General features: G+C 49.4%; 1 protein-coding gene across 3 annotated transcripts in view; it reads right to left on the bottom strand.

The window, feature by feature from the left end:
- Positions 1-26,820, bottom strand: part of LOC119461843 (MAP kinase-activated protein kinase 2) — a 329,640-nt gene that overhangs the window by 273,530 nt on the left and 29,290 nt on the right. For all 3 annotated transcript variants that reach the window (XM_049672746.1, XM_049672747.1, XM_037723215.2), the window contains exon 2: positions 11,130-11,269. In XM_049672746.1, the coding sequence (XP_049528703.1) occupies positions 11,130-11,269 (140 nt within the window). The remainder of the gene's footprint in view (positions 1-11,129; positions 11,270-26,820) is intronic.

The raw sequence follows: 26,820 nt of genomic DNA, 5'->3' as shown, positions 1-26,820 counted from the left end.
TCCCGCTCGCACGACTGCTGCCGTGCTTCCAGGCTCGGGCTACGACCCAGAGCCCTGGTCCTGTTCTCCGAACCGGGCGCCGCCCCGGCTTTCACCCACTGCTGTGCTGGGCTTCGCCCCGGCTCTCATCCCACCGCTACGGTGCCGAGCTCGGGCTACGACCCAGAGCCAACGCTACGGAACCGGGCTACGTCCCGGAGCCATCCTGAGCTTCAACCGCCGCCCATAAACCCACCGCCGTCAGAGCCAAGTCCGCCGAGCCGTCGCCACGAGACCGGACTCCTGTTTAGACTTGTGAGTGCTCGAGCGTGACACTTATCCCGCTTATCTGTATAGTTCGTGTTCCCGTATTCGTCCCATCTGCCGTTCGTGTCATAAATACGTCTCTTTGTGTCTCTGGTTGCTTTCTTGTGCGTCTGGCTGACCTGCGCCCACAACATAACCATCACAGTATGAAAGGTGCAATAAATGGCCTTTTGATTGTCTGCACTACTGCGTTGTCGTTCCTTTGTCCCAAGAGCACATGTGAGACCCCACATCTGGGGTGCCTGCCCGGCGCGGCTGTATGCTCACGCGGTACGCAACGCCACCCGGACTTACGAATGTTCCTCGCAGTCGTCGGGTTGCGCAACTAGCAGTCAGATTACTTTCGCCTGCTACGCAAATTGTAGCGCGGCTGCGGGCTCGCTGTTCGGTTCTGACTGCTCTCTCTCACCGATCGCGGTTGAGGGAGGGCCTGATCGCCTCCCACTGCTCATCACGCGGCACGTAGCGTTTCAGGTCGCATACGTGTACCGGTCCGCCGATCGGCTTTCCTTTCTTGTTCTCGAGCCGGTAAACAAGCGAGGAAACCTTCTCTCTCACTTGATACGGCCCGGTCCACTTCGGCGCCAGTGAGGCAGCGAAATGTTTGGTAGCATCGCTGAGAACGTGCCGGCGTCGAAGCACCAGATCGCCCACTTCGTAGTGGACGTTCCGATGCGAGCGGTCGTACTGCGCCTTCTGCTGTGCCCTTGCAGTGCGAAGATTACAGCGTGCTTTATGTAAAGCTTCCGTGATCTTGGGACGTAGATGCGTCGCGTATTCAGCTCGTGCTGACGGCGCGACTGGATCTCCGCTGCGATCCGCGAGAACCCTATCCATCGGATTCGGCAGCACTCTGCCCAGGTTGAGAGAAGAAGGCGCGTACCCAGTCGAGCGGTTCACTGTCGATCGCAATGCAAACCCGATCTCTGGAAGGTAGGTATCCCACTCCTTATGCCTTTCAGAGAACGCGACAAGCATGTGCTTGATGTTGCGATTGACTCGTTCAGTGGGGTTCGACTGAGCATGGTAGGTTGTCGTTTTCTTATGCTTAATGCCCAGTGCGGCGCATGAGTCAACGAACACCTTTGCAGTGAAGTAGGGCGCATTGTCCGTTATCAATCGCTCCGGAAAACCAAACCTGGTGAAAACCTCCATCAACTTATCCATGATCCCCGTGCCGTCAGTTTTCGTAGGGGGAAAAGTTCTACCCATTTACTGAAGTGATCCGTGACCACTAGCAAGAATTTGTTCCTGCTCGGTGTTGTGGGATACGGTCCCATGACGTCACATGCCGCGATTTGCCAGGGAGTCTGGCTGTCGATAGGCTGCATGAAGCCGGGCGGTCGTCCGCCTCGGGGCTTCACGCTTTGGCACACATGACACGATCGGGCGTAGCGAATCACGTCCCGTTTCATGCCTGGCCAGGTAGCGAAGCGACACAACTTAACGTAAGTCTTGGGGCCACTCTCGTGCCCAGCGATGCACGAGTCATGAAAGTAGCGTAGCAGTGCTCCTCTCAACGCGCGCGGTATCACCACCTTAAACGCCTCACTTGTGTCGTTCTCGGTGGGAATATACCTCAGCAGGACGCCGTCGGAATTCAGCAGATAGGAATCCAGCGCGCTCACAGCATTACCAGCTGTTCCTGAGCGCTCCGCACCGACAGCAATACCAGCTGCCTCCATCAGCTGCCAGCCGCCCGGCTCTCGGAGCCCGTCGAGCACTTTTCGACAAAACGGATCCTTCTGCTGAGCCTCGAACAGCTCCTTTCTGCTGAAGACAACTCCTGCGGAACCGACATCATTTACGTGGTTCACGCTCTCGCCCAGGATCGACGGTTGTTCCGCGTCCCTTACTCGGGCTACGGCCAGGGTTTAATTCTCCCTCGCCCCAGACTGGCGCTCGCGAAAGTGCGTCCGCTGCGGCATTGCTCTTTCCTTTGCGGTAGCGCACGGTGAAGTCGTAACGCTGCAGCAGCAGTGCCCAACGCGCCAGGCGGCCACTCGGCTCACTCAAGCGCCTCAACCAAGTGAGAGCCATGTGGTCAGTCTCAATCGTGAATGCCACTCCGTCGACATAATAGTCAAACTTTCGCAGAGCGAAAACTATCGCGAGACACTCCTTCTCTGTCACCGAGTAGTTCCTTTCCGCCGGCGTCAACGAACGGCTCGCGAACGCAACCGGTCGGAGAATGCCTCCGTGCTCCTGAAGCAAAATTGCACCTAGACCCAGGTCGCTTGCGTCTGTTTGAATCACAAACTCCCTGTTCAAGTCAGGCAGCTGCAACTCTGCTGTGTCAGCGAGCACCTTTGTGAGACCGCGCACTGCCGCCTCCTGCTCTGGACCCCAAGTCCAACGCTCGTCTTTCCTCAAGAGCTTCGTTAAAGGCGCTTGCACTGCCGCACACTCTGGAATGAATTGGCGATAAAAGTTCACCAATCCCAAAAAGCGTCTCAGTTCGCCGATATCTTTCGGCGACGGGTAGCTCAGTATAGCCTCAAGCTTATCCTCACTCGGCAGAATGCGGCCGTTGTCCAACGTGAATCCCAACAGCGTTATTCTGTTCGCAGCTATCTGAGCTTTACTCGGGTTTAACGTGATACCCGCGGACCTCAGCCTGTCTAGGACGTCTCTCAAGTGGCGCAAGTGCTCGTCAAATGTTTTCGAATAAACCACTATGTCGTCGAGATATGCGAGAGCATGTTGCCACTTCGCATCTCCTAGAACTCGGTCCATCAACCTCTGATAGGTAGCGGGAGCTCCGACTAAGCCAAAAGACATTCTTTTGAACTGAAAGAGCCCGCAGTGACAAGTGAAAGCCGTTTTCTCTTTGTCACGCTCGTCCATTTCGACCTGGAAATATCCACGACTAGCATCGAGCGTCGTAAAGTACTTCGCCCCGCCTAGGTTAGATACTAAAGAGGAAATGGAGGGTAGAGGGTACGCATCCTTCTTCATAACCTCATTCAGCCTGCGGTAGTCTACGCAAAGGCGATACGTATCGTCCTTCTTCGGGACTAGAACTACCGGAAAGCCCCATGGGCTGTTTGACTTTTCCACAACGCCTGTTTCGATGAGTTCGTCTAAGGCGCTGTCAAGTGCTTTCCGTTTAGTCAAGCTTATCGGCCGAGGATTACATTTCCACGGCGCAGCGTCACCCGTGTCTATCCTGTGCCTGACTAACGTAGTGAGGCCCGGCCGGTCCGTGAAAATCGCGTCGTATTCGTACAACAGCGATGACAGTCGTGCCCTTTCTCTCTCCGGCAGGCTGTTGACCTCTGATAAAAGTGGGTGTGCTGCCCCTTGCGACGTCGCGGCACAATGTTGTGCCACCGTCTCTCCGTTGCTTTGATCGTCTTTACCGATTACGGTTTGCTCGCTCGGCTGCGGCTGGGTGTGGCCCGCTCGCGCCGCCCCCGGAGACTGGCGTGTCGCCGCAGGCACGGGCGCCTTTGCGAAATGCTTCAAAACACCCGTTCCGTTCTCTCGGTAACCTCCGCTGGTGATGTCTATCAAAATACCCGACTTGGCGAGAAAGTCTCGACCTAAAATAACAGGCACTGACAGACCGGGAAGATGTACGAGGCGTTGTCGCCTGACGCGCCTCTCCCAACGAATAACTAGTCTAGCTGCACCGCTAGATTGTGCTGTGCCGGAAGCAAGGCGGAAAGTGATGTCACTATCTCTTAAGCGGATATCGTTCTCGCGGAGATGCTGCAACACCTCGTCACCAAATAAAGAAGCGCTTGCCCCAGTATCCAATAATGCGGCAAACTTCTTTCGGGCTATCGTTAGCTCGATGAACGGCGCCTGCGAGTCTGCGACATCTCCTACGCGACAAGCCAAAGGCGCAAGTAAATCAAAATCGCCAGTTGCGTTCGAGATCGCCGCCCGGGACCCAAGGTGGATCACCGGCGGCCTCGCCCGTTTCCCGAACCACGTGCTCGACCTTGGCACGGCGTGCTTGCGCAGTCACGGGCGATGTGCCCCAGTCCGCCGCATTGGTAGCAACGGCCACCGAAGCCTCGGTGGCGTGGGCGCCCGTCGCTCCAATCCGGCGGGCCGTAGCTTCCACGCTCGGCGGTCGGCATGTGCCGCTCCTCTGTTCTCGCATTAGTCGCAAGTTCCTGCCGCGGCACACTGCGTGCCGCGTTATGCTGTGCTGTTTTCAGCGCGTAGGCGTACGGGTCCAAGGCGCGGTCTGATAATTCCCAACCACGCTGGACCTGCTCGTCGGCGAACGATGCCGACGCGCCGACCCTCGGGGAATGTGAAGCGATCCCGCCGCCGTTCCACGCGCAGCGAGGCTCGAGTGACAGCGCGGCGGGTGGAGGCCGGGACGGTATGCTCGCGCCGCGAGGATGTCCCCTTGGATGCGCTTTGCTTCGGTGGCGAGCTCGTCGTCTCGGTACCTACATCCCCTGAAGTAGGCCGCGAAAGTCGGGTGCGCTTGCCGTGTGACGCGCTCGACTTTCTCGGCGTCGGTGGCGAGAGGGCTTGCGAGACGATAAAGTTCGTCCATCGCTCGAACATACTCCAGCAGGAACTCGTCCGGATGCTGGGTACGCAACTCCAACTCTCTCCTCAAACGCCACTCGTAGTTGGCCGGAAGAAATTCCTCGCGGAAGTTCGCGCGGAACTCTTCTACTGCGCAGGGCTCTGTGTCGGGCCAGTCGGAACCAACGAGCCGCCTGTTCAGTCAGTGAAGCAGGGACCACGCGCGCGAGAAGTTCGGCGTCTGAAAGCCCTGTTGCTTGCTGATAATACTGCAGACGGTCGAGGTACTCGTTTGCACTAGTGCGATCGTGGTACCCACTATAGGTAGGCATGTCTACCTTAATTCGTGGTCGCTCGCTCTGTGACGGGGCCCGCATGGTGTTTCTGCAGGGCGCCGGCTAAGCTCTGCATGACTTGCAGCGCATTCTGCAGCATTATTTCGCTTGACGGAATACTACCGCCCGAAGGTTCGGACGCATCCGCAGCTTGCGTCGAACTATTTAGAGGCATAGGTGGCTCCGAGTCCGCGGGACGACGCGGCGAGGTGTTAGGCGTGTTAGGCCTACTTTCAGGCCTAAACCCTGCCAACGTGGCGTTTCTGCGATCCCGACTGTTCCGCGTGAAACACTCAAAATCAAAGCTACCGGTTTGTTCGGAAGCTGCCGCCGCGTTAGCACTAGGCTTCTGATTATCTGCCGCGACCTCCGACAACATGAACAAATCTGGAAAGTCAGACAAGCCCGTCGCCATTGTTTACTGCAACTTCAGTAGTCCCAGCTCCAAAAAACAGAAAACTCGCCGTGTTGCCGAATTCGAACCACATTGGTAGCGCCAAATGTGGGGTCTCACATGTGCTCTTGGGACAAAGGAACGACAACGCAGTAGTGCAGACAATCAAAAGGTCATTTATTGCACCTTTCATACACTAATACACACTAGCCGAATTACTGCCAATAGAACATTCACATGGGCGCGCGACAAATCAAGGAAGTCCGACTCACCGCGACCGGATAGCGAGCGAATATGTTCGCCCCATGCTATGACACCATCGCCTAGTTATTCCCGTGTACGGTCACGCGAACGGTGGCGCGTTCGAACGATCCGTGTTCGTCCATACCGTTGTCCTGCTCTTAGCCTCGCGAGACGGTCCCGCGAAGTGGGCCGGCGCACGCACGAAGCGTTCGTGCGTGTTGGTCGCCGATCCCAAGCCAAAGAGGAAACGCCTTCGACCTTTTTCTCCCAAGTGACCTCGCCGTTCGGTGGCGTTAGCATCGCGACACCAGCGCCATCTCTCGCAACGCGCCGCAACCACTACGATCGCCTCCGGCGCTTAGCCACGCGGAGAAGCCGGACTACAGGAGACGCGAGCTATGCGGAGAAAACTACATCAGCGGCCGGGCGAGACTCGCACCTTCTCACAAATTCATGCACGACATAGCTTCTGCACTCAATAACCGTGATCAAATGGACACAATTTTTATTCATTATTCTAAGACATATTGCCACGCGCTTGTGCCACTTGCTCCCAGAAGAAGACGAGGACAGTCTTGTGCATGAGCTAGCGCCTTGGTCTTTTGTCGGTGCTGCGCTGCCCCTTTGGCGACTCGGACTTACCTTAACGGCCTCTTTTAGAAGTCGCCTCTTCATTAAACGTGACATTTTTCTGGTGGAGGTGCTGGGTATTCTCGACCCATGCAACAGACCCCTCCTAGCAGCAGGAACGCTAGATCGCTACCGGTGCTCACGCCAGTACATCGCGCCAGCCGGAGAATCCAGGGATTGGCCCCCGAGTTTGAGCCGCTACCTGAGAGGACAACGACAACGTCGGCAGGTATGGATGCTACATCCGCTACTACCTCGACAAACCCTGCGACGGCTACTCCGGTACCTCCGGTACCTCCTCATTACACGCTGCAAAAACCGCGTGTGCCAAGTCCCTTCCATGGCGACCTTCTAGAAGACGTGGAAGACTGGCTGGCGGACTTCGAGCGCGTAGCAGAGTTCAATGGATGGACCGACGAGGCGAAGCTCAAAAACGTTTATTTCTGTCTTTTGGATGGTGCTCGCACGTGGTTCCAGAACCGCGAAGGCATCCTGACATCATGGCGCGAGTTCTGTCGCAGGCTCTTGGACACCTACGCCAGCTCCGATCGTCGAGAACGAGCAGAATGGGCCCTCCAGTCTCGCATTCAGAAACCCAACGAGAGTGTGGCTATGTACGTGGAAGACATGGTGCGTCTCTTCAGGCGAGCTGACCCTACCATGTCGGAAGACAAGAAGCTGCGTCACTTGATGCGCGGAGTGAAAGAGCAGCTTTTTGGTGGACTCGTTCGTAGTCCGCCCAAAACGGTTGCGGAGTTTCTCACTGACGTCGTCGCCATGGAGAAGGCCCTGCACCAGCGCTCGCACCAATACGATCGGCAAGTGAATCTCTCCTCTGCTACCAGTGGCCTAGGAGCTCTCACGACCGACGTCGAGTCGCTTCGCGAGATTATCCGAGCGGTAGTCCGCGACGAGCTGCGACAGCTGCATCAGACGCAACAGCCTCCAGCCAACTTCATCGCTAGCGTCGTGCGTGACGAAGTGCAGCATGCGCTCGGCGCACCACGTTACGAAGCAGCACTTCAGGCCGCTCCACCAGTTGAGGCCTTCACAACATCAAGTGAACCTCGACGGGCAACATACGCTGACGTTTTAAGATGCCCCGCCCCGTCGCCGGTGACGCCTCCTACCATGAGCGACTACCAGCGTGCGGCTTATGCCGACGCATTCAGGCCCCCTATCCCTGCACCAGCGCCCCTACCTGCCGTCACCCCGTATGCGACGCTTCAGTCAGCGCAGGCGGTTCCTTATTTTGGAGAGGCTCGGCCATCCGCGCGTAAATCGGACATTTGGCGCATGCCTGATCGTCGACCGCTCTGTTACCACTGTGGTGAGGCGGGACATTTATACCGAGAGTGCCAGTACCGCCACCTTGGACTCCAGGGGTTTCCTGTCAATTCACCCCGACCCCGTTTCGGACAACAGCCACCCGAGATTGAAGATTTTCTCGCCCGACAGCGTGCGCCACCGTCATCAAGGCGCCAGTCGCGATCGCCGTCACCACGACCATCCTATTCGGGAGGTGCAACAGAAATTCATACCGACGCCAGTAACGTCGGTCTGGGTGCGGTGCTCGTACAGCGGCAGGAGAACGACGAAAGGGTCATAGCTTACGCCAGTCGCACCCTATCACGACCCGAGTCCAATTACACTACCACGGAGAAAGAGTGTCTTGCCGTCGTATGGGCACTTGCCAAGTTTCGACCTTACCTCTATGGCCGCCCATTCAAGGTCGTGACGGATCATCACTCCTTATGCTGGCTGGCAAACCTAAGAGACCCTTCTGGACGACTGGCACGGTGGAGCCTGCGCCTGCAGGAATACGACGTGACCATCGTGTACAAGTCCGGCCGCACACACGACGATGCCGACGCATTGTCGCGCGCACCTGTTGAATCTGCCGATCAACACATCGAAGACGACAGCACTTTTCTTGGCGCCATAAGCGGGACAGACGTATCGATACGGCAGCGAGCAGACTGTGAATTGCGCCCCATAATTGAACATCTAGAAGGCCGCAACGTCACTCTGCCCCCGCAAATTGCTCGAGGTTTGTCGTCGTTTTGTTTATGGCAGGGCATCCTATACAAGAAGAATTCTGCTGCCAGCAACAACACCTATCTTTTGGTCGTACCCACAGAGCTTCGTGATGAAATCCTGTTCGCACGCCACGACGAGCCTGCTTCTGGCCACTTGGGTTTCACTCGAACCCTTGCCAGGGTACGAAAATCTTACTACTGGCCGAAACTCGCCACTTGTGTTAAACGATACGTCCAAGCCTGCCGTGAATGCCAACGCCGAAAGTCGCCGAATGTGAAGCCTGTGGGATTGCTGAATCCTATCGAACCGCCTCGAGGGCCCTTCGATCAAGTCGGCATGGACCTCCTGGGCCCGTTTCCGTTGTCTACTTCCGGAAACAAGTAGATAATTATCGCCACGGACTATTTAACCCGCTATGCTGAAACAAAGGCTCTTCCTAAAGGCACAGCTTCTGAGGTTGCACAGTTTTTCGTACAGAACATCGTACTACGTCATGGCGCCCCATCCTGTGTCATCACGGATCGAGGAGCGGCGTTTACGGCAAGGCTGCTTGAAGAAGTTTTTCAGCTGAGTTACACCACGCACCGAAAGACGACTGCCTATCACCCTCAAGCAAATGGCTTGACTGAAAGGCTTAACAAAACAATGACCGACATGCTGTCGATGTACATAGACGTGCAGCATAAGACGTGGGACGAAGTCCTACCATACGTCACGTTTGCGTACAACACCGCTACGCAAGAGACCACACGCTTCACGCCTTTTGCTCTTGTTTACGGTCGTAAAGTGCAGACGATGTTAGAAGCCATGTTACCATGTGACACTTCTGACAATCTTGATGAAGACACTGAGCGTTTCGTGCAACGTGCCGAGGAAGCACGCCAACTGGCTCGCGTGAACATCAGGAAACAACAGTGTATTGACGCGCGACACTACAACCTTCGCCACCGACAAGTTGAGTACCAACCGGGTGACCAAGTGCTAGTTTGGACCCCCGTCCGCCGTAAAGGCCTTTCGGAAAAACTTATCAGTCGGTACTTCGGCCCTTACAAAGTGCTTCGGCGAGTAAGTGACCTCAATTATGAAGTCCTTCCTGACGGCACCCAGCCAGCACGACGCCGACAACCGCGGCCCGAGATTGTGCACGTAGTGCGGTTAAAACCATATTGCACACCACAATAGTCGTGGTTTCCGGACCATTACGTTTCTCCTGGGACAAGTCTTTCTGCCCGTCCATGCTTTGTTTAGCATCGAGTCGATGCTCTTCTGGGAGGAGGGGTAATGCCACGCGCTTGTGCCACTTGCTCCCAGAAGAAGACGACGACAGTCTTGTGCACGAGCTAGCGCCTTGGTCTTTTGTCGGTGCTGCGCTGCCCCTTTGGCGACTCGGACTTACCTTAACGGCCTCTTTTAGAAGTCGCCTCTTCAATATGACTTATCTGCCATAAAAAGCTTCTGTGTAAATTGCGTGCAATATTCAATGGGTCTAAATTACTAGACTGGATTACTCACTACTGACAATTAAGAACTCCATTTGTCACTTTTAATTGTGCACAGTCTTCATCAGTCACAGTCACGTCAGGCGTGCCTCAGGGTTTGGTGCTTGGACCTCTGTTATTTGTAATTTACATTAATGATGCAGTAAATGTTACTAGTAACACTACCGTCAAGTTGCGTCTATATGCTGATGACTGTGTCCTATACCACACAGTTACTAATCCTAATGATCAACAGGAATTAAACAATGTTTCTTTTATTGTTCTGCGAATGGAGTAACACTTGGCAAATGAAAATTAATTTCACTAAAACAGTCGCAATGACCTTTGGTAACAAAAAGAAGCCGCTACATTTCTCTTACAATGCAAATGGTAGTTACTTGTCCCACGTTAATGACTTCAAATACCTGGGTGTTATCTTTTCATGTAACAATGGCATGCTCACATTAATCGCATCTCTGGGAAAGCACTTCGGAAACTGGGTTACCTTAAACAAACTTTAAAGAATGCAACAAAGGAATGTAAACTAACTGCTTACAAATTGCTAGTTCGCCCGATGCTGGAATACGCTTCAACAGATTGATCCCCTCACTGTGTTCATTATGACATCGACCTTTTGGAATCAGTTCAGAAAAAAGCAATCAGATTTATCTACGGTCGCTATGATCGCAGCTTTTCAGCTTCATCACATGCTCACATCTTATCATTGCAGACTTTGAAACATGGTCGCACACGTGAACGAATCATCTTGCTTCACAAGATCATTCACACGTCATCCGGCATTCAGGCACCTTTCTCTTTTAAATCTCCTAGCACACACGCAACCCGACATAGCCCCGCACTAAACATCGTTCTTTTCAGGACATAGACTGTTTTAGAATTTTTTTCCACTCACAGTTAAAATTTGGAACAACTTGGGTGGTTCGCTACACGCATTGCTTTTTGCAGAGTTTTCATTAAGCCTAACCATATCGCCTGTTAATCTGTGTGTAAAATCTGAGTGTTTCTTCTTTTCTTTGCACTAAGATCTTGTACCCACTCCTGCTATGTCTCGAAATAGAGACAGCAATATTTGTAAATAAAATAAAAACCTTTTCCCCATACTTATACACTGATTTATTTAGCAGCAACACCACCTATTCTGTCTAATGGTGTTGCTAGGAGGAACAGGTTGGATGCAATACTCACCATTCCATGACAACTAGAAGGCATCGGTTGCCACCATAAACATTTTCATAGACATCCACAATGTTCACAATGTGCTTGCAGTTGCTGGCTCGCCAGTGAAGGTCCACTTCCCGGCGTGCCTTGACATTGTCCCTGAGAACCTGTCAAAAATAACAGAAAAGACCCCTTGTTAAGAGCAGCTGTCATAATGTCGCTCACGTGACCATGAGAACATAGTTTAATGAATGACTAGATCAGGGATGAAAGCGGCCTAGGGAGTTTCAGAGCAACTCTGGGAACAGCAAATTGGCACATTAGAGCAGGAATTGCTCGTTTTAGAGTAGAAGATACGCGTTTTGGAGCACGCTAGGTACGGCTAAGCATGAGACGCACAGACAAATTAAGATGTTTATTTGACTTTGCAGAACACTACTAGGTTACAGCGAATCAGTTCTACGGAAGCCCGCAAGGTGGAGGAAAGTTCACTAAGGGAAAAATATGTCATACACCCATTCGCGTTCCTCGGAAACCGCTATTAAGTTGCATACTGGATGTGCCACCAACTAAATGTGAACAGCATCCATTGTACGTTGAGAGACTTTCGTTAAGGCTGGTCAAGAGTTTTCTTTTTTTTCATTGTGCACAAGCAACTAATACTTTAGTTTCATTAGCTAACATTAATCACGTCACTTATTGGATAAAAATATTCGATAATGCAAATCCTTAGGTTGCTTTAAATCCAGTTATTGCTCATGTTTCAACATCCTCCACAACATTTTCATCGACATCTCGTCAATTAGGTAAGTTTATAAAGTTAGCTAATTTTGTATTTGCGCTCAATGAACAAGAAATACTAACTGTGACAACCACGAACAACACCCATCAACATACAGTCAATGCCGTTTGCGTAATGCCCTCAGTTATTCAGTTGGCATAGCAGAGTACCACAGAATAAATGCGAAATTACTTTGTTACTCATTGCATGTTTGGCAGTATTCCACATAACTTGGCGAGAAGAAAGAAAAAAATAAGCTCTGACATTTATGAAAATAATAAAAGAAAAACGTGTTCAGTGGCTTTCTAATCAGCATCGCCAGCACAAGCTCGATTATTAGGGCTGCTTTATAAAGTTAACGTAAAACAGCTACCAATATTTTGAATGCCAAACCCCAATGGTGTCTTAAAATTTTCGGACTCGATCTGCACAAGTTGCATCGTGAATATCATTACCGCGAACGCAATTGCTGTCATTCACGTATTCTCCAAGACTTCACGACCGCCATTCGGCCGCAGCGGTAGACTAAAATCAAAACTTTACATGCTCGGTTTGTGTTTTGCGGCCGCAAAAGTGATTTTGTATAGTGTGGTTGTGCAGGATATAGAGTACCCGGAGTGCAAATTTGAGTGATGATTACGGTTGCCATTGAATATTTCTGGTCAAGAGGTTTCACGTGTCATGCGAAATATATTTTAACGTTACATACCATGGTGTTCGCCATTAATTCACGCAGATTTACTAATAGGGCGTACAAGCGAGCCTTAAAATGCATAATGACAGACCATACAACTTATTCATTTAGCTGAGAGCATGGCTTTGTTTCCCAGCTGCTCCATTAAAAATAAGCCAGTTCAAATCATGTTTAGCTGGTCCGCATATTACGCTAACGTGTAACACTTATGTTGAATTCCAATGGCGGAGCCGGAGCAGCCGACGGACTCCGCAAGCGAGCACTCGACTCTGGCGTAGAGCAACGCCTCCAAATCCGCGAGTGGAACACAACCTGCGCCACCGGAGCAAGGCGGAAGCGGAACTTCTATCGCCGAGTTACCCAGAATACCTTGCGCGCTGTCATTTCCTTCCGCTGTTTGCTCCCAGCACAGCCACACCGGTCACTTGTCTGTTCAGCGCCGTTCACCTGTTTAGCGCCGTTCAAGTGCGTACTGAATATGTCGCCAACCGTGCAGCAGCTTTTGCTCCTATGGTGAGCACACAGGATGCGGACAATCATGGTAGGTGTCTTCGCAACTAGAACACTGTGCTGCAGGTTCAATGCAACGGACGTGTTGCGTGGAGCGATTGTCTCCACGCAAAACGTGCGCTTTCAACAGTTGAAGCTTTATTTCAATTGCGTAGCTGCTTTACTGCTGATACGTTCGTTTCACTCAAACGCACTGCATCCGTCATTGTTTTGTGCATTTGCATGTGTGTCCGTGGAGAATGGGCACCTACGCCGCATTCACGTTTTTGCACAAACACAGCTGTAAAGACAACTCTATATTCGGAGGCAGCATGCGCGTCATCTAGTGTCAGTGGAGGTTGGCGACGGAAGGTTTGTCGCGTTACGGTGGCGCGAAAACCAGGCCAACTTGCTCGACGAGACGCGGATGGGGTGCATTTTTGGCGATGAGGCCGGCGCGAAATCGAAATGCTGCATCTTGATGCCGGCTGCTGCCGGGGTACGCCGGAGTATAGAGTGCGGCGATTTCACCGTCATAGCATCACCGTGCTGAGCACGCTCGCGCGTCTACGCTACGTCGGACTAGCGTTTCAGGCCAGTAAGACCATGCTGGAATTTTGAGTAACAGCCACCTGATCAGGAACGCTGCATCATGCTGAGTGTGTGTAATGTAATCAAGAATGTGCACCATGTGTTAGCAAATATTGAACGTCACCGTGCATGTTTACATGAAATTATTCTTCCAAATTTCGTGTTGAGATGAGGTAGCGCAGCAAACATCGAGTTATTGTTTTGTTAAGGTGTGTTAGGAAGTCTGACATGGCTTAACTTAATTGCTTACGTAGTTGCATGAAATGCACGTGGTGGTTCAATGTACTGCAACATGTCACAGAACACAACTTGTTTGTGGTTATGTCGCTTCATATATGCCACTTTTATTAATCCAGCGCAATGAATAATAACATTGCATTTGGTTTTTCCATCAACAGTGCCGGAACACAGCCAAAAGAATGATCAACGCAGTGAATACATTTTTTTTCATTTATTAAATACTGCGGACACGTGGTCCAAGCAGGGAGGGCGACATATGGTATACATACAATGAAAATCATATTGACAAAACAAACAGAACAATGAAATTACAAGATTAGGAAGTGGATTCAATCATACAATTCCATTCGGTTACAGTTCGCGGAAAAAAAGAAAACTTATATGTGTTTGTTCTTGCAAAGTAAGGGGTGAATGCATCATGTCTGCGGTGGCGTGTAGTTCTGGTCGATAAATGTTCAGATGGGTCAAGGGATAAATTGTTGGTGTGAAGTTATTTAAGGAATTCAAGTCTCTGTTTCTTTGGGATATGCAGCTGTGACACCTCTAGAACTACCTCATGCACTTTTTGTTTGCAGGTACAGGCTGTGAATGGACAGCCGGGGAAACTAAGCTGCTATTAGATTATTATGAGCAGTACTTTGCTGAGATTGGACCTATGAAAAAATTCATAATAAAAATGCAATGCTCGCCCAAATTACAGCAAACATATCGGAGGCACTGGGAATTCCCAAAACCGGTGAGCAGTGCCGCAGCCACTATAAAACTGTTATGCGAAGAAAAAGAAGCGCTACAGCACACAATAAGAAATCTGGGAATTCCCCGTGTGAAGTGCCTTTTGAAGATGAAATAGCCAGAATACGCTGGCTAGACGACAGCCTGGAACCCGAAGAGCTGAGGGACAGCTCTGGCGTTGTTGCTGTCAAGAGGCCAGCCAGCCAGGCGTCGGCCAGCCACGCATCGACCAGCCAAGCATCAACCAGCCAAGCATCAGACAGCCAGGAGTCTGCAAGCCTAGCGCTGAGCCAGGCGTTTACAAAAGAACCTGTGATCAAAAAGCCTAAGCCCGCGGGTTCCAGAATGCTGGAGATGAAGGTTTTCTTTGATGAGATGACCAAAATTCAACAAGAAAAAGAAAAAAAAACGAGCTGCACGAGAACAGCAAAGAGAGAAGTACCACCAAGAATGGCAAGAATACAAAGAGAGTATTCGTGAAGAGAAAGCGAAGAAACACGCAGAAAAAATGATGCTTCTAAGCCGCCCTCTTGGCCCCTTGAGGGCAAATAAAAAAATTCCAGTGTCCCAGAATATCGGCATGTTCAAATACAAGTGTATAGTGCCGAACATGTGTTTCTGTATTTAAAGGGGGCTGCGCGTTAGTACACATACCGCAGCCCCCAACTACTGTGTGGACTTTTTGATTCACCAGCTCCAATAGGGCGTTGGAGCTAGTGGTTCTCATGTTTACATCCAGGTAGGGCTACAAAGAATGTCATACCATCATTGCATGATTACACATACGATTACGTACGTAAAGCCTAGTGCTGTGATTAAAGTGGCTTTTGGTGTTTTGAAGCTAGAGGAAAAGTACACTTTGGAGCAGGATGATTTAGTGCCCGCAATTTTCCTACAGGAACTTTGCCAAGACTTTCGTGCCCTTAATTTCCCCAAGCCTGCACAGTGCTCGCTCTTCACCAGATTCGTCAATGTGATTATCACTGCAGTTCTGCCCATACTCGACGCACAAGTTGTGGAGAATGCAGCAGCTTATGATGAACTTATTGAGCCACTGAATAGTGCGCAGCTCAAGATACATCAGCTGTCTGAAGCGCTTTTTGAGGTTGCTAAACGCATTTTCGATAAGCACTTTTGTGGCTGAAAACTTATAATTAAATCCTTTTTGCTGTTTTGTCAAAGCACCATAATCCCTGTAGGGTGTCAACAGGTATTCCCGCAGTGGATACGCTGTGTCCCCTAAAAGATGGAAAGACCCCTGACATACGGCAGAGATTTTCTTTGAAAGTGGCGACAAGCTGAACACATGGGAATCATGCATTTTGCTTGAGCTTCCAATGAATGCATCGCAGACGGCTTGCAGTGTCAGTGAAAGGTACTGGTGCCTGTTACAATATGTTGAAGCAACCTTCTTGTCCGGGCACTGTATCTTGAAGTAGGATCCATCTATGCAACCAATAACATCAAGCATTCCAGACACCTGCAAGCAAGTCATACACTTGTATTGAGCGATATCATCCACGTCTGAACAGAAAATGATCACTTGCAATCAGTTTTAACAGTGAATACTGGTGCTCATACTCATTAACTCCCATTAACAGCATACCCTTCATGGCACAGGACCATTTATTTTATGTTTAAGAAACCAAACACAAACCAAATGAAACATTGAGAAGTACTGAAGGTAGCATGCACTGCCATGCACACAACATATTACATGTTTCTTACTATCCACTTTTTTTTTACTAAACAAAATGGGAGAGAAAAGAAAACAAAGCCTGTGTATGTTCTTCCCTTAAGCGAGTTGAAGCACGCAATGAGAATTTGCTTGCAAAAGCAGACGTGGTCTATATTGCATCGTACACCCGGAAATATGAACAGAAATCTACTGTTGTGGGTGATGACAAAGTATGCAGCATCATTCCTATGCAAGGAATTTGCTGTGATCCCAGAAGATACTTTAGGTTGAATGTTTCGTCCACCACTGGCAGAAATTCTGAGCGTTCTCATCACAAGCTATCACGTTTTCATGAAGGTCCAGCTCTATAATGCATAGTGCATTATAGAGCTTGAAAGAGCAAACAAAAAAATGTGCACAGTGATGTTGCGATATCATCAATAAAACTTGGCTGGGCGATATCACTGTTCCTTATAGGTAAAGAAAATTACAACAAACCTTCTCAAAACTTCTAGTGAGGTTCTCCAGGTCAGCAGGAAACTTTATCAACGATGGTCCCAGGGTCAGGAGGAAGTGCGCTACTCTATGGAGGATTCGGTGAATAGAGCTTTCTGACAAGTCGAACCGGCTTGCCACATTTCTCATGCAGGTTTTGTTGGCGGCATACCTGCGCAGTGGGATAACACGCATCCGGAAAAGCAGCTTCAGACTACACTGCAGTGCAAGCAACGAGCTCGCAGTCTAATGCATTTTTATGCAGGCATCCGACGCCCTCGCGTTTCATTTATCGTTGTTCATTTGGCAGGTGCATAGAAATAAAAGCGAGAACTAACCAGTAAAAGACAAGATATGCGTTTCCGCAGATTTCGCTGGAACCCCTCCATGTGTGCTCGAAGGGCACATAGACGACGCAGCAAATTTGGCGATCAACTTTTCAGCAACAGGTCGAGCTAGAATGAAGTGCCTTTGGAACTGAAAAAAAAAAAAAAAGAAAGAAAGGAAAGCATCGCAACATGTTAAACCTTGAGTATGATGCTTTCCTTTCGTTTTTTCTTTACCTCATCGTCAGAGTACTGCCGCACGACGTCCTCGATGAAGCCAACTATTTTGGGCCTCTTCGCGGAAATGCGGAACATCTTGTCGAATTCCTGCTCGTAAGTGGCAGTTTCAGCGTCGCTGTCACTATCCGAGAAATCGCTCGTGTTGGAACTTGAGCCTTCCGACTCGGAGCTGTCGCTATCGAGTAGCAGAAGCAATGCCGCATGCTTTGCCGAACTAGCCGAGCCGTTCATGTTGTCCGCCATTACCACCACAACTCGCGAGTCGCGACCGGTGGTGACCCCAGCAGACAAACGTGGTAAAGGAAATACGTCACGCAGAGTTCCGGTCCACTCCGCCGATTTTGGCGGAGCATCTTTTTCTGCTCCACGGAGTGATTCCCACTCTGAATCCACTCAGACTCTCTCATTGGAACACTTTACTCCCGCCCTCACTCTGCCATTGGAACAAACTTGCTCGAAACGAGCAGAAAAACTTGCTCCGACTCCGCCATTGGAATTCAACATTATATAAAACATTCGTAATGCTTTGTATAGCGCAAACGACTTTCTTTTTCCTGCGGCCAAGTTACAATGTGCCACCAAGCACACCCTCACTGCAAGGATGTCGACACTGAAACAGATTGCTTTAGCTTGGCTTCTAGGACTAAATGCTAGCCAACACATGGCTGTGTGACTGCCACGAACATCCCACAAAATTGAGCGCCTGCTAGATAGATATGACCTAGACTTGGCGACCTTGGTTCACATAAGCGCAATAAAGCATTATATGATACTACACGCACTGCGCACCAAGCGCTGTGCACGCAAGAAAACACAGTGTTGCCCTAAGTTGGTAAAAACAGTTTGTCTCCAGCAACACCCAGCACTGCCCAAACGCCCGATTCCGGGCCAGTGTGGGAATCAAAGGGTTCCCACACCAAGGGCGAAACATACAGAAAGGGGCCGCTTGCACATCACTGTGGGAGCATGGCTCCCGCGACACGCCGCTAGGAAAAGTCACGGCTGCTTGCTCTCCGCTGGCTTGGGCCTCCGATAAGTGCGGCATGGCACAGTATGACCATGCGTGAGCACTAGGCACCACTTTTCGGCTTAGCATTCGGAAAAAGGAGCAACACAAGGTACGTGCGTAGGCACCGTGGACGAGCTCAAGTCCAAGGTCCTAACAAAGGCACCACCGGACGAGGGGAAATGGTGCACGTACCGAGTACTGTCCCAGAGAGGTCTCCCTCGTGCTCGCTCTGCCACTTGTGCCAGTCGTGCCACCACAACGCAGTGGCCACCGCGTTCAGCAGTGTGAAGTGCCACCGTCGCAAACCAGTCCATGGCAAATTCCACCCCCAATAACCGTCATGAGTGGAAAGGCACGAGTTCACCCCACAGCGAGGTTCATCCAAGCAAAACCCATTTAGACCGCTCGCGGATAACCACACGCAAGTACCTCCTTGCGGTCGACGCGCTTCCAGCGGCCGTCATTGACGAGAATGGTTTCGTTTGGGCTCAACCTCCCAGCGTCGCCTTATTATGCAATCAAGGCTGCTATACTGGATCGTACAGCTACACCGGAATGCTCACGGATACAACAGCTACTCTCATTCGAACAGCTGGGCAATCAACACCCGAACAGTTACCGTGCCAAATGCTTAATCTTCTCGGCCTACGCGTTTCCACCACCAAGGATGCCCTCGTACGTGAGCTATTTCTTCAGTGATTGCCCACACAAGTCCAGATGCTGCGGTACTGACGCCTGCTTCAACCCAGGATCGGTCAGAGCTCGCTGCATTGGCTGACAAGGTGAAGGAAGTTGCCAATCCACTTCCACTGGTTGCAGCTGTCGACGCATTGCACACTGTGCATTCTTCAGCTCCAAACCGACCAGTGTGAGTCCCAATGGCCTCTACGAATTTTGAGTGCTCCCTTTCGGTTTGTGTTCAGCCCCAGCAACGTTTCAGCAAATGATGGATACTGTCTTCGCTGGATTCAAGTGGCAGACTTGCCTTGTGTATCTTGACGACGTAGTTGTCTTTTCTGAAACATTTGAGCAACATCTTCATCGCCTGCTGAATGTGCTAGATGCCATTTTTTTTACAATGCGAGTTTCATTGTGTTTTGGTGTTTAATCAGACTTAAAAGAAGTTGAATGTCGCCCCCACAATTCTCATTAAGCATATCTTTCCTGCACTACAGCCACACGGGTTCTTTCTATCCTTGGTGACATCGATCGGTGTCAAGTGTTTTGAGCATGAGTAACGCATAATCGTAGACACCGTTTAAAGCAACACATAGGAGTGCTTGATTTTATATTAAGATAAAAAAGCCTGCACGACATGAGTATCAGATTGGGTTTCGTGTGTCAATAGACTGTTTTAGTTTAGTGTACGTAGTTTAGCGTACGTAAATGCACATGCGCACAATGCTAAACGACCCATAGCGTTTAGCGTACGCATGCTATTTCGCAGATTTAATGTTACTGTCATTGCGTGGTTTATGTAAAACATGGCTGCGGTCCCGGTCACCTGTTTCGAACTTAATTTGGAGTTATAGTGAAGAGAGGCGTGTGCTTCGGGCGCATCGTCAACACTTCGCTCAAGGACGAAGCTCGCGCTCGGTGCCCGACACTCGATCAACAGACCTGCCTGTATGTCGTTCTAGCTTGTTAATCAAACCCGTTACATATTTAGTGGAGGCTGCTAGGTTTTCCCTAACCCTGGAACTCTACAGTTGGAAGCTGCCGCCCATCGTGACTGACGACGCAAGCAAAACACTACCGCCGGCCTCACCCACCCTTTTATGTTCCAGCTCACTGCGTCCACAGGATCTACCAATCTTCAGCGGCTCCAACGATGATGACGTCAAAAGTTGGCTCTCATCCTACGAATGCATGAGTGCCAGCAACAAATGGGACGATGCTCATAAGTTGACCAATGCGATCTTCTACCTCGCAGGCATCGCAAACGTGTGGTTCCACAACCAAGAATCTGAGCTTCACACCAGGTCTGACTTCAAGATGAGCTTACCACAAATTTTCGGTCGCCCCGCGGTGCGGAACCTTCGTGCCGAGGTACACTTGAGCAACCGTTCCCAGCAGCCCGGTGAGAACTTAACCAACCAGATAGAAGACGTAGTCGACCTTTGCAAGTGTGTCAATGCATCAATGACCGAATCCAATAAGATTCGTCTTATCTTGAAGGACACTGAAGGCGATGCCTTTCAAATGATCCTATCGAAAAACCTGCAGACCCTCGTCGAAGCCGCTGGCCTTTGTCAGGGTTATGACGAACTCTGCAGACATCTCCTGACCCCGCATTCTTCCACAAAGGATGCCTCTGTTTCAAGCTTAACCATAGTTCCCGATCACGGCCCCCCTGCTCTGCTTTTGTAGAATTCACTTCGTTCGAAACAAATTTATTCATTTATTTATTTATCTATTCAAAAGTCTCCTAAAGGCCCTCCAGAAGCGGGTATTACATAGGGGGGGGACAGACGAACATACTGTCATAACACTTTATGACATAATAAAAGCGACAAAACATGCAGACAGGACTTTGTGTAGTAAAATGAAATTTCGGATAAAACCAAAGCAGCACAAAATTAGAAGACATTTTAAAAATTGATACACCTAGAATTCCAAATACATAAAAGGCACTAAAAAGAGAATAACTGAAAACGAATATCGGATGGATAGCGAAGGTACCAGAAAAAAAATACAAAAAGTACAGTTTTACATTGCGCAAACACATCACATTCGGATATACGTACGCAGCTTTTGTTGAAATTTATCGGGGTGAACTTCAGCAACAATGTCTGATGGTAGGTTATTCCAGTCAAGTATGGTTATAGGTGTAAATGATTGCGCGTAAAGAGCTGAGTGGCACATATGGCATTTGACTTTGAAGGGGTGATCTCGGCGAGGAAAAAGGACGGAGGGTGATTGAAAGAAGTCATCATGTAAATGCTCGTGATGATAAAGTTTATGAAAGAGGGACAGTTGCGTGTGTTTCCGTCGTAACGATAGGAGATCTAATTCGGCACGATTCTTTAAAGATGCAACACTAGAGTACGGGGAATAGTCTGAAAAGATAAAACGAGCAGCACGGCTTTGCAAGGATTTGAGGTTACGTACGATGTAGTCCTGGTTCGGATCCCAGATGGCACATGCATATTCAATTTTAGGTATGATTAAAGTGGTGTACTCGAGTTTCTTTAGGTGCGAAGGCGCTTGCTTTAGTCTGTGTTTGATTAAACCAAAAGTGCGGTTAGCAGATGCAAGAGTAATGTTGATGTGATGATGTCATGTCAGATCCGATTGCAAATTGACTCCTAGATATTTATATGTGGTAGCAAACTCAACAGTATTATTATCAAGGGAGTATGACACTGGAATGCGAGACTAGGAGCGTGAAAATGACATGCATTTAGTTTTAGTATAATTTAGGGTCATTTGCCAGTCAGAACACCAAGTATTCAATGCATCTAGGTCTGATTGCAGTGCTTCATGGTCAGTGTCAGTAGTAATTTCACGGTAAATAACGCAATCATTGGCGAACAATCTTTCCCAGGACGTCATGCAGTTAGGCAAATCATTAATATAGACTAGAAAAAGCAAAGGGCCAAGCACGCTCCCTTGTGGAACGCCGGAAGTAACAGGAATCGAGGAGAAGTTGTAGTTACTAATACTTATGAATTGAGTTCGATATGACAAGAAATCTTTTATCCATGCAATGAAGTCTGTGTGAATGTTAAGATGATTTAGTTTCAGTATTTATTTATTTTACATACTTTCAAGGCCCGTAGGCACTATAGGAAGACATATACAGAAAAGGAATGCAGAACAATGAATAAAACATTTGTTAGATGGCATAGAAAACAGCAGTCTTGAACCTCGGTGCGTCTGTAATAGTGGCGACCGATGCGGGAAGGTGGTTCCAGTCATTGCAGGTACGAGGTAAAAAAAGAGTAATAGTACGCATTCGTATGACAAGATGGCATGAAAACTTTATGAAGGTGCAGGATGAAACGCAAGAAGGAGGAGTTTTTCTTTTAATACCAGGTTGTGGTAAATCTTGTGGAAAAGGCAACTGTATGCACGATGTACTGAAAGATCCAGTATGTTAAGGGTTTGCTTCATAAGTGTAACGCTAGCATGACGAGAGTGATTAAATAGAATAAAGCCGGTCGCACGGTTCTGAATGGCTTCGAGGGAGAGGGTTAGTGATACTTGAGGGGGATCCCAGATGGCCGAGGCATATTCTAATTTTGATTGAACAAGTGTTTCGTAGAGCGTTCTAGTGGTAGAACGCCCGCCTCGGCTGCGGGAGGCTGTGGGTTCGATTCCCACCGCCGCCAGGCACCCACTAGTTCAAAAGGGTACAAGCGTACCCCGGCCTGGCGTTCGGCTTCCTTCAGGGATGATACGCTTGGGAAAGGAGCCTGCGCCCTGAATTCCCGTCGAAACCAACGTGAGCACGGAAAAAAAGTGGTGTCTGGGCCGCTCCCATGGCGGTCATTTCCCATGTGGCGCCCCAAGCACCTATTGGTTGAGGTCAAACACCCCTTTCCAAGCGTTCAGGTCCCATAATGGCCGAGCACCAGGCCGGGAGCGCGCTTGTACCTATTTTACCGGTAGGTACCCGGCGGCAGCACTTGCCTCCCACAGCCGCGGCGGATGCTCGTCTACAAGGCCGTCTGTGGTTGGACAAGAGGCGCCCAGAGACAACAGCTGAAATTTCTAGTGGGCCCTCTCGAGATGTGGACCCCCACGACAGCCGAGCACCAGGCCAGGGGACATCTCTACCCATGAGAAAAACCGGTGGGTTCCCGGCGGCACCGGGATTTGAACTCGGTACCTCCCGCATACGAGGCGGATGCTCTACCGCTAGGCCATCGCTGCGGTCTCCGTGCTCACATTCGTTTCGACGGGAATTCAGGGCGCAGGCTCCTTTCCCAAGCGTATCACCCCTGAAGGAAGCCGAACGCCAGGCCGGGGCACGCTTGTACCTATTTGAACCAGTGGGTGCCCGGCGGCTGTGGGAATCGAACCCATAGCCTCCCGCAGCCGAGGCGGGCGTTCTACCAGATGCAGAAACGGCGTAAAAGTTTCTGCGCAGCTGGCCTAGCGTGCGATTAGAGTTAGAAGTTATATATTCAACATGCTTATGCCATGATAGATCGTGAGTGATATAAAGACCAAGATACTTGTAAAAATTAACTTGACAGAGAGGAGCGCTATTCAGAAAATACATGCACGTGTCAGTATTGTTAGCGTGGCGTGATATGCGCATATATTTACATTTATTTACGTTTAGTTTCATGTTCCATGCATTGCACCATATGGATAGGTTGTTAAGGTCTTCTTGCAGTTTAGTGGAATCGGCGGGGTCACTAATCTTGTGATATATTACGCAGTCATCAGCAAATAGGTTAATTGAAGACGATTTCACGCAGTCAGGGAGGTTGTTAATATAAATTAGAAAGAGCAGAGGCCCGAGGACGGATCCTTGCGGGGACCCCTGATGTAACCGATGAAAAATCAGAGGAAGCGTTATTGGCAGTTACGTACTGGGATCGATTGGAAAGAAAGTCCTTAATCCAAGCTAATACTAAAGGATCAGTGTTAAGCTGATCGAGTTTAAGGTTTAGTAGATCGTGTGTTACAGTATCAAAGGCCTTAGCATAGACCAAGAAAATACAGTCAACGTCAAAGTTACTGTCAGATGCAGCAAAAAGATTATTAGTAAAGCAAGTTAGTTGGGATTCGCACGAGTACATTTTTATGAAGCCATGTTGACAGGAATGAAAGAATGAATTGGTCTCCAAAAAGTCAACAAGGTGAGAGTAAATGATGTGTTCCAAAAGTTTGCATGAGATGCTTGTCAATGAAATGGGACGGTAGTTCTCGGGAGCATGCGCATTGCCCGACTTTGGGACTGGAACCACCTTTCCTTTCTTCCAGTCACGCGGGAGCAAAAAATACTGCAACGACTGAGCAAAAATTTTAGAAAGAATAACAGATTAAAACACTTTAGTACATTTTAATATTGTTGAATTAATATTATCAGGCCCACTGGCAGACGAAATCTGCAGATTATTGATTAGCTCTTTCGTTACCGCGCCTATTGACCGATTTCGCGGAGCAGTTTGTCTTAGGGAAACGAGATGGCGCTTACGGCGGCGCGCCATACGTCTCCTCAGCGACCGCGCACGAATACGAAACCATTGCCGTTTCGACCTTGCTTCTGTGCGATCAGCTGTCTGAAATGCAACTCAGTTTTCGCTAACGCACTGTGCTCCAATCATGCTAGATTGAATCATGTGGATTGAAGACGTGTGCAGTAGTTGGCTGCAAAAATAGTGACTGGCATGTTGAGGAATGGAATGAATCTGTGATGCCAAGTTCGCAGACCGCTGCTGCAACTGTCCGAACGTGTTAGCGGCACTTCGAGATGTACGGTTTTGCCTCGAGGATAGAGAAATTTGCTCATCCGCCAGCATTGTATTGCTAACCTTCAAAGAAAGGGCTACAGCCCCAGAACGTCGGCAAGAGCGAGTACCACTCGTTAAACAATGACAAAGGTAGTAGCGCCCAATTGCTGTCATAAGAAGTTTCGCGCACGTTATCTATACACATCTATCCCAAATGGCAGGAAAACTTACGCCCACTCTATCGCCGACTTATCAAGAATAAGTGAATGGGCGCACACTTGAATATATGCGCACTATATACGCACAATAAATGACGGACTACACAGATGGCGCACGAATGGTCGAAGGTGAATGCTTCGCGACGGTCCACAGGAGTAAGCGAGTTACTAGCGGTAATATATATTTCCTACAAGGTATTACAATCTACAAAAGAGCTACGTTTCAAGCCTTGTGCGCAGCAAGAACAAATCTATCGGAACTAACCACACCTGCGAGCGATTAGGCAGAAAATAATTAGATAGTGACCGCACCGAGGAACTTCACTGAGTCAGAAACTGACAAGCCTCTGCTTCAAAATATTTGCCGAATAAAGAACAAATAGCAAAACATACTAATCCTGACTGAATTCATGAGGGGAATGTTTGGATAGCTTGGAATACATATTTAGTCCCGCTTTTAGAACAAGCACCATATACGCTGCTTGCGCCGTTTGGACATAGCTTAATCAGCTCCGAAAGCACTCTTGCATGTTGTCTGAAGCTGTGATCAAAGCTTCGTGTCGTCCACCCAGTCATCGTCTACGATATCTCCCAAGACAGAAGTTTTCTGAGCCGCGCCAGCGTCATACACTTCCATTGTAAACAAGGAGGCAACGGAGGCAGTTGAGGCAAGCAATGGACGCGTCATCACGTGATCAAACATGGCAGCGCCCATGAGATCCCCGTGAAAAGGGTCAATAGAACTTGGGTCACCGGTGACCCATAGGCTCCGTGCGAAAATTAAAAAATACCGGCGCTCCTATGGACTAGCTGCGCCGTCTAGCGCATTTTCTAAGCACTAATGTTTGATTTCTTGCGTAGTTTGTTTTTTTTCCGCGCGGCGACGATTTTTAACGGCGGTTCAAAGTGCGCGGTTCGCTTGTTTTGTTCAGGAAGATGGCTGACGATCCAGCCGCCGGACCTTTGCGCAAACAACGTCCTTCTGGCGATTCTGTCATGTCTGCAAGTGATTATTCTGCAGTTTCTAGCAGCAGTGACTCTGAGGATGATATCTGATCATCGAATTTTAGTTCGGGCGACGGAAACTCACAATACAAGCCCGGATCGTCGTCAGTTGTTCGGCAGTAAGTTCCGTTTTCTAGCACTTGACAGGTGACAGAGGTTTTAGGCCGCTTGAGATGTCGTAAGGATGTTGGCAATATTATATCTCTTATTAACGGTGTCTCTATAGCATATGGTGGAGATCTGTTGCCATCAGCATAGCAGCGAGTGATGTTTAGCCCAAGAAGAGAACCTGGCCTCGGAATGGTGCTGTGCAGTGAAGCAAACCGGCTCACAAAGGCGATCGACGTTTTTGTGATGTTTTTCACAGCGGAGGTAATAAATAGGATTTGCGTGAACACAAATAAGTATGCATGGACACAAATCCTGAAGAAGCAGTCCTATGGCGTACAAGTTGTGGGTGCTCGCTGACCCTCAGACAGGCTACACCATACAATAATATGTGTACACGGGCAAGCGAGAGAAAGCAAGTGCAAGTAAGATTAGAAAAGTGGACAAGCTCCAACAAGTCCTATCGGGACAAGAAAATTGACCATAAAATAATGTCATCTGTAACACCTGCAATGTTTGCTTGTGCTTCTCTACATCCAAAAACTGTTTTGCCCAGTGCCACGCCAACCGTAGGAATATATTTTATTCCACATCTTAGAGCTTTGAGATATGGTTCTAGATTTTGTTGCCATTACTAAACATTCTAATATGAAGCTGTATTTGTTGCTTACACAATTTACATTTTTTTTATGGTAAAGGCAT

This window comes from Dermacentor silvarum, chromosome 8, assembly GCF_013339745.2.
Source record: "Dermacentor silvarum isolate Dsil-2018 chromosome 8, BIME_Dsil_1.4, whole genome shotgun sequence".
Lineage (NCBI taxonomy): Eukaryota > Metazoa > Arthropoda > Arachnida > Ixodida > Ixodidae > Dermacentor > Dermacentor silvarum.
Note: the sequence above shows the minus strand (reverse complement) of the source record. Positions and strands in the feature narration are given on the sequence as shown.